Source organism: Phalangium opilio, unplaced genomic scaffold (genome assembly GCF_054372755.1).
Source record: "Phalangium opilio isolate 3A_F unplaced genomic scaffold, DU_Popi_V2 ptg000024l_1, whole genome shotgun sequence".
Classification (NCBI taxonomy): Eukaryota; Metazoa; Arthropoda; class Arachnida; order Opiliones; family Phalangiidae; genus Phalangium; species Phalangium opilio.
Window position 1 is genome coordinate 1,978,909 of NW_028324155.1, and position 13,885 is coordinate 1,992,793.

The 13,885-nt window shown below is 37.8% G+C and overlaps 1 protein-coding gene across 8 annotated transcripts in view; it reads right to left on the minus strand.

The window, feature by feature from the left end:
- LOC149692094 (thrombospondin type-1 domain-containing protein 4-like) overlaps window positions 1-13,885 on the minus strand; it is a 93,579-nt gene that overhangs the window by 20,424 nt on the left and 59,270 nt on the right. For all 8 annotated transcript variants that reach the window (XR_016382617.1, XM_089867758.1, XM_089867760.1 and 5 more), the window contains 11 exons: window positions 12,353-12,437; window positions 9,740-9,882; window positions 9,467-9,569; window positions 9,043-9,142; window positions 8,826-8,962; window positions 2,645-2,849; window positions 1,903-2,078; window positions 1,092-1,590; window positions 701-1,038; window positions 474-644; window positions 209-385 (listed from right to left, as the gene is read on the minus strand). Coding sequence is in view for 7 of the 8 variants with exons in the window: in XM_089867757.1 (XP_089723883.1) it covers window positions 209-385; window positions 474-644; window positions 701-1,038; window positions 1,092-1,590; window positions 1,903-2,078; window positions 2,645-2,849; window positions 8,826-8,962; window positions 9,043-9,142; window positions 9,467-9,569; window positions 9,740-9,882; window positions 12,353-12,437 (2,134 nt within the window). In the remaining variant the exon portion in view is untranslated. The remainder of the gene's footprint in view (window positions 1-208; window positions 386-473; window positions 645-700; window positions 1,039-1,091; window positions 1,591-1,902; window positions 2,079-2,644; window positions 2,850-8,825; window positions 8,963-9,042; window positions 9,143-9,466; window positions 9,570-9,739; window positions 9,883-12,352; window positions 12,438-13,885) is intronic.

Below are 13,885 nucleotides of genomic sequence, written 5' to 3' on the forward strand. Positions count from 1 at the left end.
GTTTTACAATAAAGAGGCAGTAAAGCCGAATTTAAAAGTCTAATAAACTTTCAAGACGTTTAAGGCCTAATGAACTTTCGAAAAGACCGGGGGATAAAAATATTCCAGCTTGAACCGGTTAATGGAGCGAAAGAGACACTTATGGTCCTAATTTTAACGATTAAGCCTCGTTTGGCTCGTGACATATTTAGAATGACAGCGTTCCTACCTGACTCCATGGTCCGGCGAACCAGCTGCCTTTTCTACACGCGGTGTGGTTTCGTTGGCATGGTCGAACTTCATCGGGTCTCTTGCTGCGATCGCAGATTTCCAGATGAACTTTCTTGTCGCCATCGAGGCATATCACTTTTCTACTCTCCGTCCCCGTTTCGCAAGGGCTAGAACACTAATTTGATAGGACAAGAACGATTAGGCAACGACTTAGGTTAATTAGGGATTAAAATATCCCTACGTAATGAGTCTAAATGACATACCCGTCGCCATTCCGTCGCGATCCATCTGGCTCCGGCACAGCTCTTAAGAAAACACGTCTCCTCTATTTCCGGTTTCGGTAAGGGACACGAAGAGTCGTCGACGATGGCATTTTCGTTGTTGACGCACGTGACTTTTCTGGTACGTGTACCTTTACCGCAATCCGCGGTGCACTACGAGAAAAATTAATTTAACAGTCAAAATCTAGTCGGGGTTGTTTTCAACTCACCATAGACCAAGGCGACGTTTTCCATTTGGCACATTTCGAGACCGTACAATGCTGCTTAACAGCCGGTCTGTCTAAAGTCTTGGCGCAGAGATCGTCAGAAAGATTGATGATTTTATCGGGAGATTTCCTTTGCGCGCAATAAACTTTGCGAACTTGAAAGCCATCCCCGCAGGAAACGCTGCAAGAGGACCAATCATCCGTCGTCCACTTGGGCGTACAAGGCTCCTTGTTGCAAACTACCGCTCGAACGATAGGTTTGGGAAGCCCGTTGCAAAGAAAGTCTGGCACTTGAGATTTCGCAGATTTTGATAAACACTTCAACATCGGATGACTCAAACCTGGCAAAGGCGAATATTTTAAACCCAGACTAGACAGTGTTATTTAAGGTTACCTTTTCCGCAAGGCTCGCTACAAGGCCCAAACCCCGTCATTCTCCATAAATATGCCCCATCTTTTTTGAAATCTTGGGATACGTCATTGAGTACAGTTTCTTTGATCCTGGAATTCACGCTGGACGTTTCAGCAGTTTCCAAGGAGAGTTCGGCCTTACGGTTTCGGCCATTCTTGCGTACACGAACCTCGGAGGTAACGCTCGAATTTTTGACAACTGGAGAGTTGACGTTAGGCGTGGTTGGACGTGAATTTAATTGGTTCTTTTCGCGACGGGATCCCGACGAGTCTTTGACATTGGGATGTCTACTGGGAAATACCGTTGGCGTGGCGACGTCCGTCACGGCGATGACGCTCGATTTAGAGTCTACTGACGAAGATGGTACGTAACCCGAGCCCCCGTTGCTGCCTTTCCTAGCAGAGCTGTCCTTCTTATTCTGACGTTTGACGGGAAGGGAATAAGAGTAGGCGATGCCTCGGTTTCGCTGCTGATACACTATCTGTCCACGGAAAAGCGAACGCGAGACGTACATAAAAACATTTTTTAATTAAACTTCGAGACGTGGGTGGTTTTTCGTAAATTAAAACTTTGAAAATATTTAATCTCGAAATGAAAATGACCTTCATTACGGCATTTTCAAGAACGTCTTAAGGAGGTTGTTAAAATTACCGCAGTGTGGAGAGAGGTAGAAGTAAAAGGAGTCAAGGTTATCAGCTCAATTATTTAAAGGGCAGTTAACTTTCGGATGATACCTAAAAACCTGGTTCTAACTGCTACGAAAAGGTTAGAGTAAAAAGGTGGAACTTCTTACGAGTAACTCAACAGGGCGATCTGTTGGACCTTGGGCGCTAATTCTTTCGCCTTCGTAGCCCCATGGATCACTTCTCCGGTAACGAAAGACCGTTCCGGCTCCTATATAATCTCCCGGTCTGTTAACTGACCAGTTTCCATTTAGAATGAAATAATCGTCATCAGCCGTTTTAAGAGCTGCAATATTAAAAAGGAAAAAGAATTATGAGAAGAATTCTTCAGGCTTTCGAGCTGCAAATTAACGCTTTCCCCATCAACTCCAGAGCGAGTCGTAAAATTCTAGCTCGGAAAATTCTAGAAAAGTCATAACCACTCGGCTCCATTAATGCGCCTGGTGCCTTATTACGGAAAAGGCTAAGGAGATTAAAGAAATGATTCTTCCCTGCATGGACTTTAACTGGACTTGCTTTATTAAATAAAACTTTCTTATTTAATTAACGGTCCATCTTGTCTCGTTAAAAATTCCCCGAGGTAGAAAAGATCCGAAAACTTTTTCCTCTTCCAGAATTTTTCAACCGGGACGTCGTATATTTTATATATTGTTACGGGTAATCTATTTTTAGTTAGGCTCTTAAAGTTTATTAAATAAACTTGTAATAGCGGTCTGAGCACATTCGCGCCGTTAAAATAGTCATTTTGGGTTAATTACGTTGAACATAAAAAAAAATTAGCAATTTCTTCTATTTTTTGATGAGGAAATTTCAAACCACTCTTGTATATTTAAAATAAGAGACAATTATTACCTAAAACATTCCTAGAGCTTGCAAACTCCGTTACATTGATGTTGGTAGCACCAGATGGAATGACTGTGATGCTATTATAACCTAATGGCATGACTGGATTAGTGTAATAGGCCACGACACGTCGACACGTGGTGTTTTCTCCACCACAGACACCGCAATGGTCAATTTTTGTATTGGATCCAATGATACCGTCGCATCCAATAACCTAAATTACAAAAAATAACGTAAAAATATCATAGATGTAGCCACACACTCTTATGCATTTTTTTCCTTTTAATTAATTAACAAAAGTTATACAAAAACTTTGGTAGCGTAATATAACATTACAGGAACGTGTGTGTGACTCTATATTGGAGAAGCTACAGCGCCATAATTTTTCCAAAGTTCTATACTGACTCCGGCCTCCCCCCAACAAAGTATCAAATTTATTAAGGAATATTTTCTTGTAAGAAAAAAAACTGAGAAGGGGGCGTCAAGGTTCAAATAATTACGACGGATGAAACTTTATTTCATCTGGGATTAAAGGTCGAGCTTGGGGATTTTTGAAATATAAAATATTAGAAAAAATTAAATTTTTATAGAAGAAGGAGAATTCAATTGAACGAAGCATCGCCGATTTTTTTCCTCAAAATAAAAATGAAAGAAAATTTATTTGGTTAGTTTAGACCCGAGACTGACTAATGAATAAAAGGACTCCCGCTATAGTTGAAAAAGTCAAATTGAAACAGGCGCCGATACGCGATACGTGACACCGAGAGGGGGTTTTTAAAAATATGTTTTTAAAGAAGAAAAATTTGTTTCTATAAAATGAAGAAGTCAGTTTTATGAAACTAGATTCCACCAAAAATTCAACTGGAACCTCTACACCAGGACATTCCATCTAGTTGACCCAAGAACGTTCGCCCTTCACCCTCAAGAGTACACCAAAGTACGACGTCGCATTACCTTTACACGACAGGGGGTTTCTCCTACCAATTTAAATCCCCGGACAAGTTTTGTAATTGAACTAGAATGTTTCAGGACGTAGATAAATCGTCATTAATTTTACTTTCAAGCATAAACGGGACGTTGTCACTTCATTGATCTTCGTATAAAGTGTCGAAACTACTGTAAGGAATCTTAATTCGCTGTGGAAATTTAAGAAATCTTCAAAGGGTTAGCGCGCCAAGAGAAAATATTCCAGTTAAACGGAAGAAGGTATCAAACTGTAATCAACTACCATTGATTAATCGATTTTCGATTGGTCTAATTCGCCGAAACTGGGACGAAAGGGAAAACCGAGTGAAAGAAACCTCACCATACATATAGACCCTACTTCAATTCAAAAATAAATTTGCCATTAGAAACGGAATAGACAGACAACGCCCTCAATTTCAGGATTTCATACTAGGCCTAACCCAATCCATATATCATAAACTTGCATCCCTTTTGACTGTAGGACTATAATTCGCCAAAAGTAATTTCGGAAGACAAAGGATCCTAGCGACTGTTGAGAAACGAATACAGTCCCTGTCGTGGGCTGTTGCTAGAGAAACACACCGAAAACATTCTACAGAAACTCACTATTCACTAAATAAAGTCACGTTTATCATAGTGACATTGATTTACGAGTCAGTTAGACTTGTCAATTTTAGAGTTATGAATTATGGAAAGTATACAGCTAAAGAGATAGTTTTAATTGAAGCTAGAGTTAAAAATGATATCTTATTTTAGAAGAAAATGGAAAGTAAATAAGGATGTATAGGCCTACTTCATTTAATGGACTTTTGATTGATGTTTTGAGTTATTCTCAACCAAATATATAGTGCCTGCCACTCACAGAGACGTAAATTTTTCCCAAATGGAGAGTTGAAAATATATATATGTAAAAAAAATAAATGTAGAAATCTTCTCAACATTCCTCAGTTTTCAACGAACGGATATAGAAACCTAACAGATGAGGTGTGGTATATTTCCAACCTCATCCTAATGTATATGGCGTGTCTAAAAATAGGAATCCCTTCATTTCCCACCATCTTCCATTATCATCAAGTTCATGATTCAAACTTTCCACATAAATATTTTCTCAACAAACTTTTGCGAAGAAATAAAACGATTTTTGGAAAAATAGGAACATTAAAACAATCCTAATAATACTCCTTTACCTTAAAACTTTAATATCTTAAAAGGGCACGTATAGACCATACGTTAAATAGTCTCTACCAGGAAAACATAGAAGTGACAACGGGAATCCTTATCTCCGAGTTTCCACCCGCCGAGATGCTCTACTAAATTTTTACCTGATGATACCAATAAAGAGACTCCCTAACACATCTCCAAATAATCGTGGTACAAAAATGATTCCCAGTGTCGCTTCTATGTTTATGTACCTATACCTATATAAACATACGCATTAAGCGACCTAATAAGCTATATTAGTTAAAGGGGTAGGCAACCCAAGCTTTTAAAGATTTTATCGATACTTTCTTCCATTTCCCGGAACAAAGACTGCTTCCTTACTTTGTCGCGAATAATATTTGAAAGGTAACATAAAAGACAACATATGGTAGCTTCTCGCACAGGACAATTTGGTTTGGATAATTGTAGAGCCTCTTTAAGTATATGGTATATCGATTTTACGAGAAACACAGAACCCATTAACTCTTAGTATAAGACTATTTATCAAATTTGGATTTGAGCGAGCTAAAGAGAATGAAAAATATTGGTCTCACTGCTTGCAGGAGTTGCAATGATAAACCAATTGGTGGTTGCCAAGGATTGCAATGTGTCATCAACACCGGAAATCCTCAAATCACAGGAGAAAAATATAACGGGTGCTATGCGGTTTCGGAAGACATTAAGACACTGGGATATCGGGTTTTGCAAAAATAAAAAACATCTACAAGGCGATAATTTATAACACACTCCCTAGCGTAATAATAGTGTTTTTGAAATATGCTAGGTTCCAACATATTAGATGATGCGAGTTATATTCATTCTTTGTTGTTGATATGCGAAGAAAAGTCCGAGGTAACAGCTGTAAGCCACAGTTATTCAAGAATCTCGCCGCTCTACTATGCTTGGCATAAGCAAACAGCGAATTGCATCTGTTAGGCAGTTTCTCATTTCTTGAATAATAGGATATACCCAAGCCTAGTTCATGAGATTTAGACTAGGCAAAGGAAAAGGAATCTTATTTTCAAGTTTCATTCTATATCCGTCTCAGTTTACTACTACAGACAGCGGGAAAGGCGAATTAAACAAAGGGATTGCGTTCGAAAGTGAAACTTCAAACTTGGGATAAACCACTGAGGATTACATGCAAGGAAGAAATTTAATTTACGAACAAGATGCATCTCATTTTTAATTTATTCTTTGTTCTTTAAGCCATAACGTATAAAGAGGCTTCATCATCCTCATCCTACTTATAACTCGGCTGAAGACTTTCAAAACTTTATAAACACGTATAGTAGAAAAATCCCTTTAAATTTTGATGCCGCGTTGGAAAGTTATTTTTGAAAACACACTTTCGCTTACGTGGACTTAGAAAAGTGTATAAAGGAGAGAAAAGCGTATTTTTTGGGAAATAAAAAATTAATGGAGTCTCGAAACGTGCTGAGGGTGCACTAAAACGGTTGTACAATAAAATAAGTTTCTTTTTGATCTAAAAAATTATTGATTTAAACCAATTCCTGAATTCGCTCCAGATTGAGGAACGATATGAACTTTTAAAAGCTAAGAGAGAAGATCTGAAACTATGGTATTCTGTTAAAACCCTTCAGGGACAAACGGAACCGTCGGGGGTGATTTTACAGGACATTATCTTAGAAAAGAAAAATGAAAAAGAAATAAATATGGAAGTCAATATTGACGAACTATAAGTTTACCATACGTTCATAGGGTCATTTTGTAAGATGAAGTCACAGGTTTTGAGAAATTTTGGAATGCTTCCTCATAAATAAGTTCAAGGACATAAATTAAAGAGATTTCTAGGTCATCAATATCCATTTAAACATAAAACGCAATAAAAGTGTGCATTTATCCTTTGGGGAGATATAAACCTTTGCAGAGATGAGATAGACCTGTGTATACTGTACTCACGGAGCTCAAATATTTAAACACTCCCTTAAGACTTTACCGTAAGAAAAATTGAGGAATCTTAGATCTTAGAGAAGCGTAAATGTCTCCGGGGAAAAGGCGACAAAAAAATAACGAAAGCGTGGTTAACTAAGAACATTACTAAGTAAGCTTCCATGTCGGGGGAAAAACGGTTTTGGCACGAAGTTAAGGGGATGCGGAGAGTTAAAACCTCAGTTAAAACACATTCTTCAAAAGTTACCGCCTATTTACGAGGCGAATTCTCTATAATTTGAAACCCTCAAGAGGCAATAATACACAAGACTAGTAAGAAAAAAAAAGAACCCAAAAGAAGCCCAAAACTTCTATCATTCCGAAAAAACCTAGCAATTTGTTACAAGTAAGAGAAAGAGAGAGAGTGAGAGAGAGAGGAAACGTAAAAGGGTAGAAGAAAATATACCCATTTATCAGTTCACTTCTTACCGGTTTTAATTCGCTTTGGGTGACACCTAAAAATGTAGGCTTTTATAGTTCCAACGGATGACGCGAGGGGCGCTAACGGGCGGGGCTCCTCTTTTTTTTTCTCTTTCTCCAAAGAATTTACTAAAAGGAATTTCACAAGGCAAGATTTTAAAACGCCATGCATTCTAAACGGATCAAGTTCCAAATTTTTCAAGAACTTTCCAAGTTCCATAGGAACACTCGCGGTAAAGCCTGAATGGTAATAATTCAACAGGGATCCCTTAAGTAAGAAGGATTAGGTCGAAAAAAGAGTGTCCCAAGCTTCCTTTGATCATTCCGGGATCTTCGAATGCATCTTTGAACTCAATCAGAAACAGATAGGGATCTACTTCTTCAATCTAATCTATGGCTCGAACGATCACAAACAACTTAAGGGATACTCGGACAATTCTACTCCTCAAGCTATGATTCCCTCTGTTGGTGTTGGGTAAACTTTGTGTTCATTTTCAGCAAAACTGTTTCTAAAGGACGCCTTAACATCAAGGGGGGTTTCATTTGCTTGAAAAGTGACGCCTGGATGGCTTCTCGTATCTGAACATTGGTGTAATGCAGTGTAAACATTCCTACAGGCGACCCAACCATTGAAACCAATGGCTTGAGTATTTCTAGTATGAAACAAGGGACAAGAATTTGATGTAACATTTCTATAGTTGTAATACAACTGTTGAAACGTTACAAACCGTTCCACAAATAGAATCAAAGCTAGAGATAGATATTGGATTTCTTCCAATATCGCAAGGAACTGAATAGAAAGTGGGATTCGCGTTACACTATTTGATTAGCACCAAATACCAATTCGTTTTTGCTTTAGGAGGGTTAATAAGGGCGTTCATCTTCGTTGATCCGTCTCGCCACCTGTGGCACGTTAAACGAAACTAAAAGGAAAACGTGCTCTGGCATCGTGTGAATCGATTTGGTGCTCAATTTAGTGGAGGTTTTTTTCTTCTCTCTCTAAGCCTCAACGCCACAACCGAAAGAGAATGAGTAAGAAGGAAAAGGGACTCGCCTCGCGTGAATGGCAGACCAAATTTGTTGACCCGACTCTTCTTTATTTACCACCGCCTCAACAAAAACAAAAACCAAAACACGTCTCGCGCAAATTAACGCCGTTACTGAGACTCCGGAAGAAGTAAATGAAAGAGTAAACTAAATTCTATTATGAATAAATACAGAGAACAAGGAAATATACCATGTAATATCTTTGTTTTGAACTACATCTTAAGAGTCGATATAAATAAAGATAAATGCTGAGATGAAATATTTTCATTGGATAATTATTTTAGGTCAATATTCTTGATGGATTACGTAAATTCTTGAGATGAAGAGAAAGAAAGCGCGAGGAAAGATTCCCTTTTACCAATGCCGACAGTACCTTCATACGACGCCGCCTAAGACCTTAGCACTACTGACAAATTATGGAAATTAATCGCTTTCGTTTTAATTCGTCACCCCCTTGGCGTATTTAATCGATTTTAATTAACTCCAGCGGCGAGAAACTTACGCAATATCGCAATAATAATAATATGACCCTGACTCAGTGACATCCGAGATGTCTTGATCCGATTCTTAATTGATAATCTTTATGAAATAAGTTCCAACTTACTTTGCATTCTCCCGAGACGCAGATTTTATCGTTGTCGTTATAATCGCCGCATGGCGTACCATCTTCGACGACTTTAGCTAATGTGGCGAAGAACCGTTCGCCAATTGGTTGACATCTCAGTTCGCAACTACCAGAATCTGTCAAGAAAAGTGAGAAAGTATTAGATAGAAAAATCGTGAAATTTATTATATCATTAACTTATGTAATTATACTTTACCTTTGAAATAAGGCTCCCATTTAAAGTAACGACCTCGAAATGGTTTATCATTAAAAGCCAGACACAACTCTTTCCTAATATCAACTGGAAATTTGCAGTCCTGAAATATAGAAAGAAAGAACAATGAAATAAGTACAATTGTCTACCCCTAACTTTTATCTCTTATCCAACGTTCCGGTAAAGTAGCAACAAATTACACTCTTGTAGACATTGAATAAGGGATTAAGGTTTTGCTCTCTCTCTCTTTTAGAGAGAGAGAGAGAGAGAGAGAGAGAACCCGCATCTAGTCTCCTCTCTCTACCTCAGATTAATGGAGTCTATAAAAAGACTAGTCTAGTCTAGAATAAACTATACCGTTCGTGTCAAGAGCGCGTGATGTGGGTTTTAGGTTTAAAATACAGAGAGAGAAAAGGACACCACTTACCTCTATCTTACAAAGTTGAACTCTTCTAGAAATCCCCAAGCAACGTTTTTCATCCGATGGTGATTTGCTACCATGGTTACGACTTTGACGAAGACGTTGATGTCTGAACAGAAACAAAAGATATAAGATTAAACAAAATGTAACGAAATGAAGCCACCTATGTATAAAACTGTAAGAAATAATCGCATAATCGTGAAAGGTTAACGATGACTTAACGTATCTAAATTAATGATACTCGAAACATGATGGATATGAGATTAGAACGACGTGTACCTGATATATCCAGAGCCTTCCACGCATTCCCGCGTTTGAATGGACACTCCCCGACCACAGGTTCTGGAACACGCTGACCACATTGACCATGATCCCCATACACCCGTTGTCCACGCATTGGAACCCCTCGTTATTCGTCGAGACTGTAATAAAGAAATTAATTACGTAAATTTTAATCCAAAGAGGGGTTCGTACAATACAAGTTTAACCATCGCTAAAGAATATATAGGGTTGACATTAAGGGTTAAATAAAGAAGACCTCTACATATATTTCACCGCATTCTAACAAAGTACTTGTCGTAAATAAGGCTTCCACTGGAGCGTTTTGAACCGTAATAAAAACACGACTCGAAAGTACCCCTCCAGTTAGGGTTAGACTATAGCTTCTCTTAACCCCAAAGTGTACAAAAACTAAGAGTGGCAGGTCTTAATCCTCCAGCAAAAAAAAGAAAGAAAAACCCCTTAGCTATAAATTAAGCCGAACATTTTTCTCTCAAACTCCCTAACCCTAACGAACGTTTAAGGAAGCATGGAGCCAAGGATTAAAACAAACATCATGGACAACTCAACGACGTAATAATAATAATAATAATATAAGAGAAAAGGGGTGTGTAGACTATATTATATTATAACTAGTAAAATTAATTTTTCCCCGTCATAGACACGCCTCAATTGAAACAAAAGACTGTATATGCCCGTAAACATAATAATATTATTTTTAAAAGATAGTTCTCGCGCCCAGCAATAAGGCATGCATTTTAATTAGTGCCTGTACAAATTGTCAAGAGACTAATTAAACGTTACGTAAACACATCCGCAATGGGAAACTGCAGCGTTGTGTCAGTCTAAGATCGAGTTAACCTACGTTTAAGCCAATGACATTCGGTAAAAAAACCGCTTAAAGAGGATTCTACCCCTAATTACAACCGAAAGTAGTATTTTTTCAGCTTTGGCATGACGTGCTCGAATTGACTTGGTAACGGAGCAGGGATATCTTTACCCAACGCGCCCAAAAAACTTGACAGAGTTCTATGACATCTCCTGCCATAGTTATAAAAAACGTTTTCAGCTCAAAGAGACAGCTAAGCTATACATACGGTTGGTGCCTTCAGTTTCCAAAAAAGATTAGTAATGATGGTAGTAGTAAATAAGGCGAAAGGCACGTGTCAAAAAATGTTACCAAAGGTTTCCTACTCTTTAAGAAATGAAGAAAAACGAAGCTACAAGGAAGGGGGGGACCGTAATTAACAGCCAGAAAAGTACTCATTAAATAATTTGGTCAAGGTTTCCCCCCTCTAAACAGCAAGCGCTTGTAAGTATAAACATACATCTATTTTAGTTTCTACAAAATGTAAGATATAAAAATTGTGAAAGGGTATTGCTCTCTCTGTCTCACACTCTCCAAAAATAAATATAGAGCCTCTTTAATTTAAATATAATGGTTTTTATTTAATTTATTTTTTAAAAAATTAAGCTTTAATTAACGTTAATTAGGAAGAAACTAGACGGTTTTCAACCTAAAATTATTCTAACGGAGATTCTGGTATTTTCATTTGAAGATATGAGTGTTAGAGAAAGAGAGAGTGAGACAAGACTTCTTATATTCAGTTTCTATCCAACGACATAAATTAAGTTTGGTTATAATTTGGTTTAATCGTGCTTAATTAGTAAGAAACTAGACATTTCCGTAATAATAATAATAATGATGTTTTTTCGTCTGATAAATAATTCAAATCTTGAGAAAACGAAAACGAAACACGCAGGCCTAATTTTAGGTTTATGACAGTAGCAATGTTTAATATTTTAGTCGTCTTTGAAGAGACAGAGAGAGATATCGATAAATCTTTAAATCGATTGTAATATATAATTGTGACCATATTAGGGGAGAGAACTTCGCTTAGTGCAGCACAAACTTACAATTTACGCAATTTTTACTGGCTGTGCTTAAAACCACCGATTATAAAAAAATGCCACCCACAAAGAATGGAAATTCAACACAATTATACGGTCCTTAATATTCGATTCACACATTTTCGACCTCATCCCGCCTTGTTAAAGTTACCTTTAAAAGTTATAACAAATCCGGCCCAAATCCCACGTTTAACTTCTATTATATAGCTTTAATAAATTTCGAATTTATCTCGCGTTTAAAAAAAGCAGAAATATTATCATAGAAATAAACTACATCAGCACCGGGATAATCTTAACTTCTCCGTATGTGGCAAGGCAACGTTACACCCTAAAGACAAGCCAATATTTGTATAAGAAATGTTACGTAAATAACCTAATATTTACACGTATTTTGTGTAAATCACGACGTGAAAATAGATTTCGTACAAAATTATAGTAATTTCTACATAAAACGTTCTAATTTATAAACCAATTTTGTGGCTTAGTATAAGTTTTAGTTAAAACTAAAGGAAAATACGTTAAAGGTAGGATGAACTACTTCACTTTTCCAACTGAGGTTATGTAATTTTCATAGAATCGTATTTCCATTTTTTAGGATACATCATCCCTTTATGACATTCCAGGATAATATTGTATCTTGGATATGATACAAAACGACGACACATAGAGAAAAATATAAATATAAAAGTAACATAAACTCACAGCTGTCACGGAAGGCAGGGTGTCGCCATCTTCTCCGTAGACTCGTAGTAAGAGCGTCATTAGGAGGCACCCAATCAATGAGGCCCTGCGGAAAAGGGGAGAGAAAAAAAATACCGATGTAGAAAACTAGATTAAGGTTAGAAGAAACAAATTACTATATTTTCTACATTCGTCAGGTTAGTTACAAAAACGTATAATCCCTATCTTTCTTGAGTGATAGGGATCAGTAACCCGAAAATTATCTCTTTCAGGGACACTCCAGCTACATGCGATGTGACGCCGGCGAAAAGTTTACTAGAGTTGTTAAGAGTCAAGCCCAAGGTGAAAACGACATCAACAGTGTATGTGTGTAAGTATGGTGTAGAAGTTTGTCAAAGGCTTCAACTAGGTACCACTTTCGCTAACCAAGACACTAATAAAACGCGATGCGGTTTCCCTGGCCATTTACCCATCTCACTATAGCAATTATTCTTACATCCAAAGAAGTTTCCGTATAGTGGTTGTGGCGGAAAAAAGGCTTAATCAGATTACCCCAGCTGTCAAAGCCTCCTGGTAAACCGTCCTTTACTTTCTACACAACGCAACCGAAGTCGAAGGGCAGCGTGATTAAGCCTAATTCCCTCACCATAACACGAGACTTTTAAAGGCAAAGTCATTCTAACCATGACTTTGTACGTCTCTCAACGATGAGGACCTTTGAGAGCGTGGTTTGACCCTATAAGGAGGGGGAGATGAAAGATACGCGACTCATCGATACGTAAAAAAAATGTTTCGGGAATTCTTTATTCCGTTAGGCTTAGCAATGTTGTAGGGAAAGGGGGGGAGGGTTTACAATAAATCCTTTTGACTCTTCGTGGAAGATAAACGATGGTTAATAACGCGTCCATTCTCAACATTCATGACACACACACAGACAGAGAAGTCAAATCGCAGATATCCTCCTTCTGACGCTTGTCTAAGTTTTTAACATCTTATAAATTCGTCAGATATCAAATCGCGTTAGCTATAGTCCCCAATGCGACTGTAATATAAGGGAGGTGATGGGAATTTGGTCATGACAGGCTTAATAAAATACTTGGAATACTTCATAAGCCCTGTATAAGCCGAGGCTGCTTACCCCTTCCCCCCCCCGGTGCTCGTCAAAAAAGACAGAACAGAAAATTAAAAGTTGCATCTCACGTTACACTCTACATCCAATACCCCTGCGCCATTCTCACCGGGATTATTAATTTAATAAGGTATCAAGGCTGTAGGCCTGACCTTGAATCGAAGAAACTTTGTTTTTCTTATTAATATATACCCCTATATAGATTTGACAACACGAGAAGTGGAAGTCAAGTATTTAAACATTGATCAGCTTTTTTCAACATACTCGAGTTAATGGGTGTTAGTATAACAAGATGGCCCAAGGGCTGGGCCTTAATAGTAATTTTACACGGCTCACGTGACCCCCCCCCCGTATAGTTGACAACTAAAAACATTTCTGAAACACAATCGTGTATCCCTTTAATTTCTAATAACGTCACATTTCAA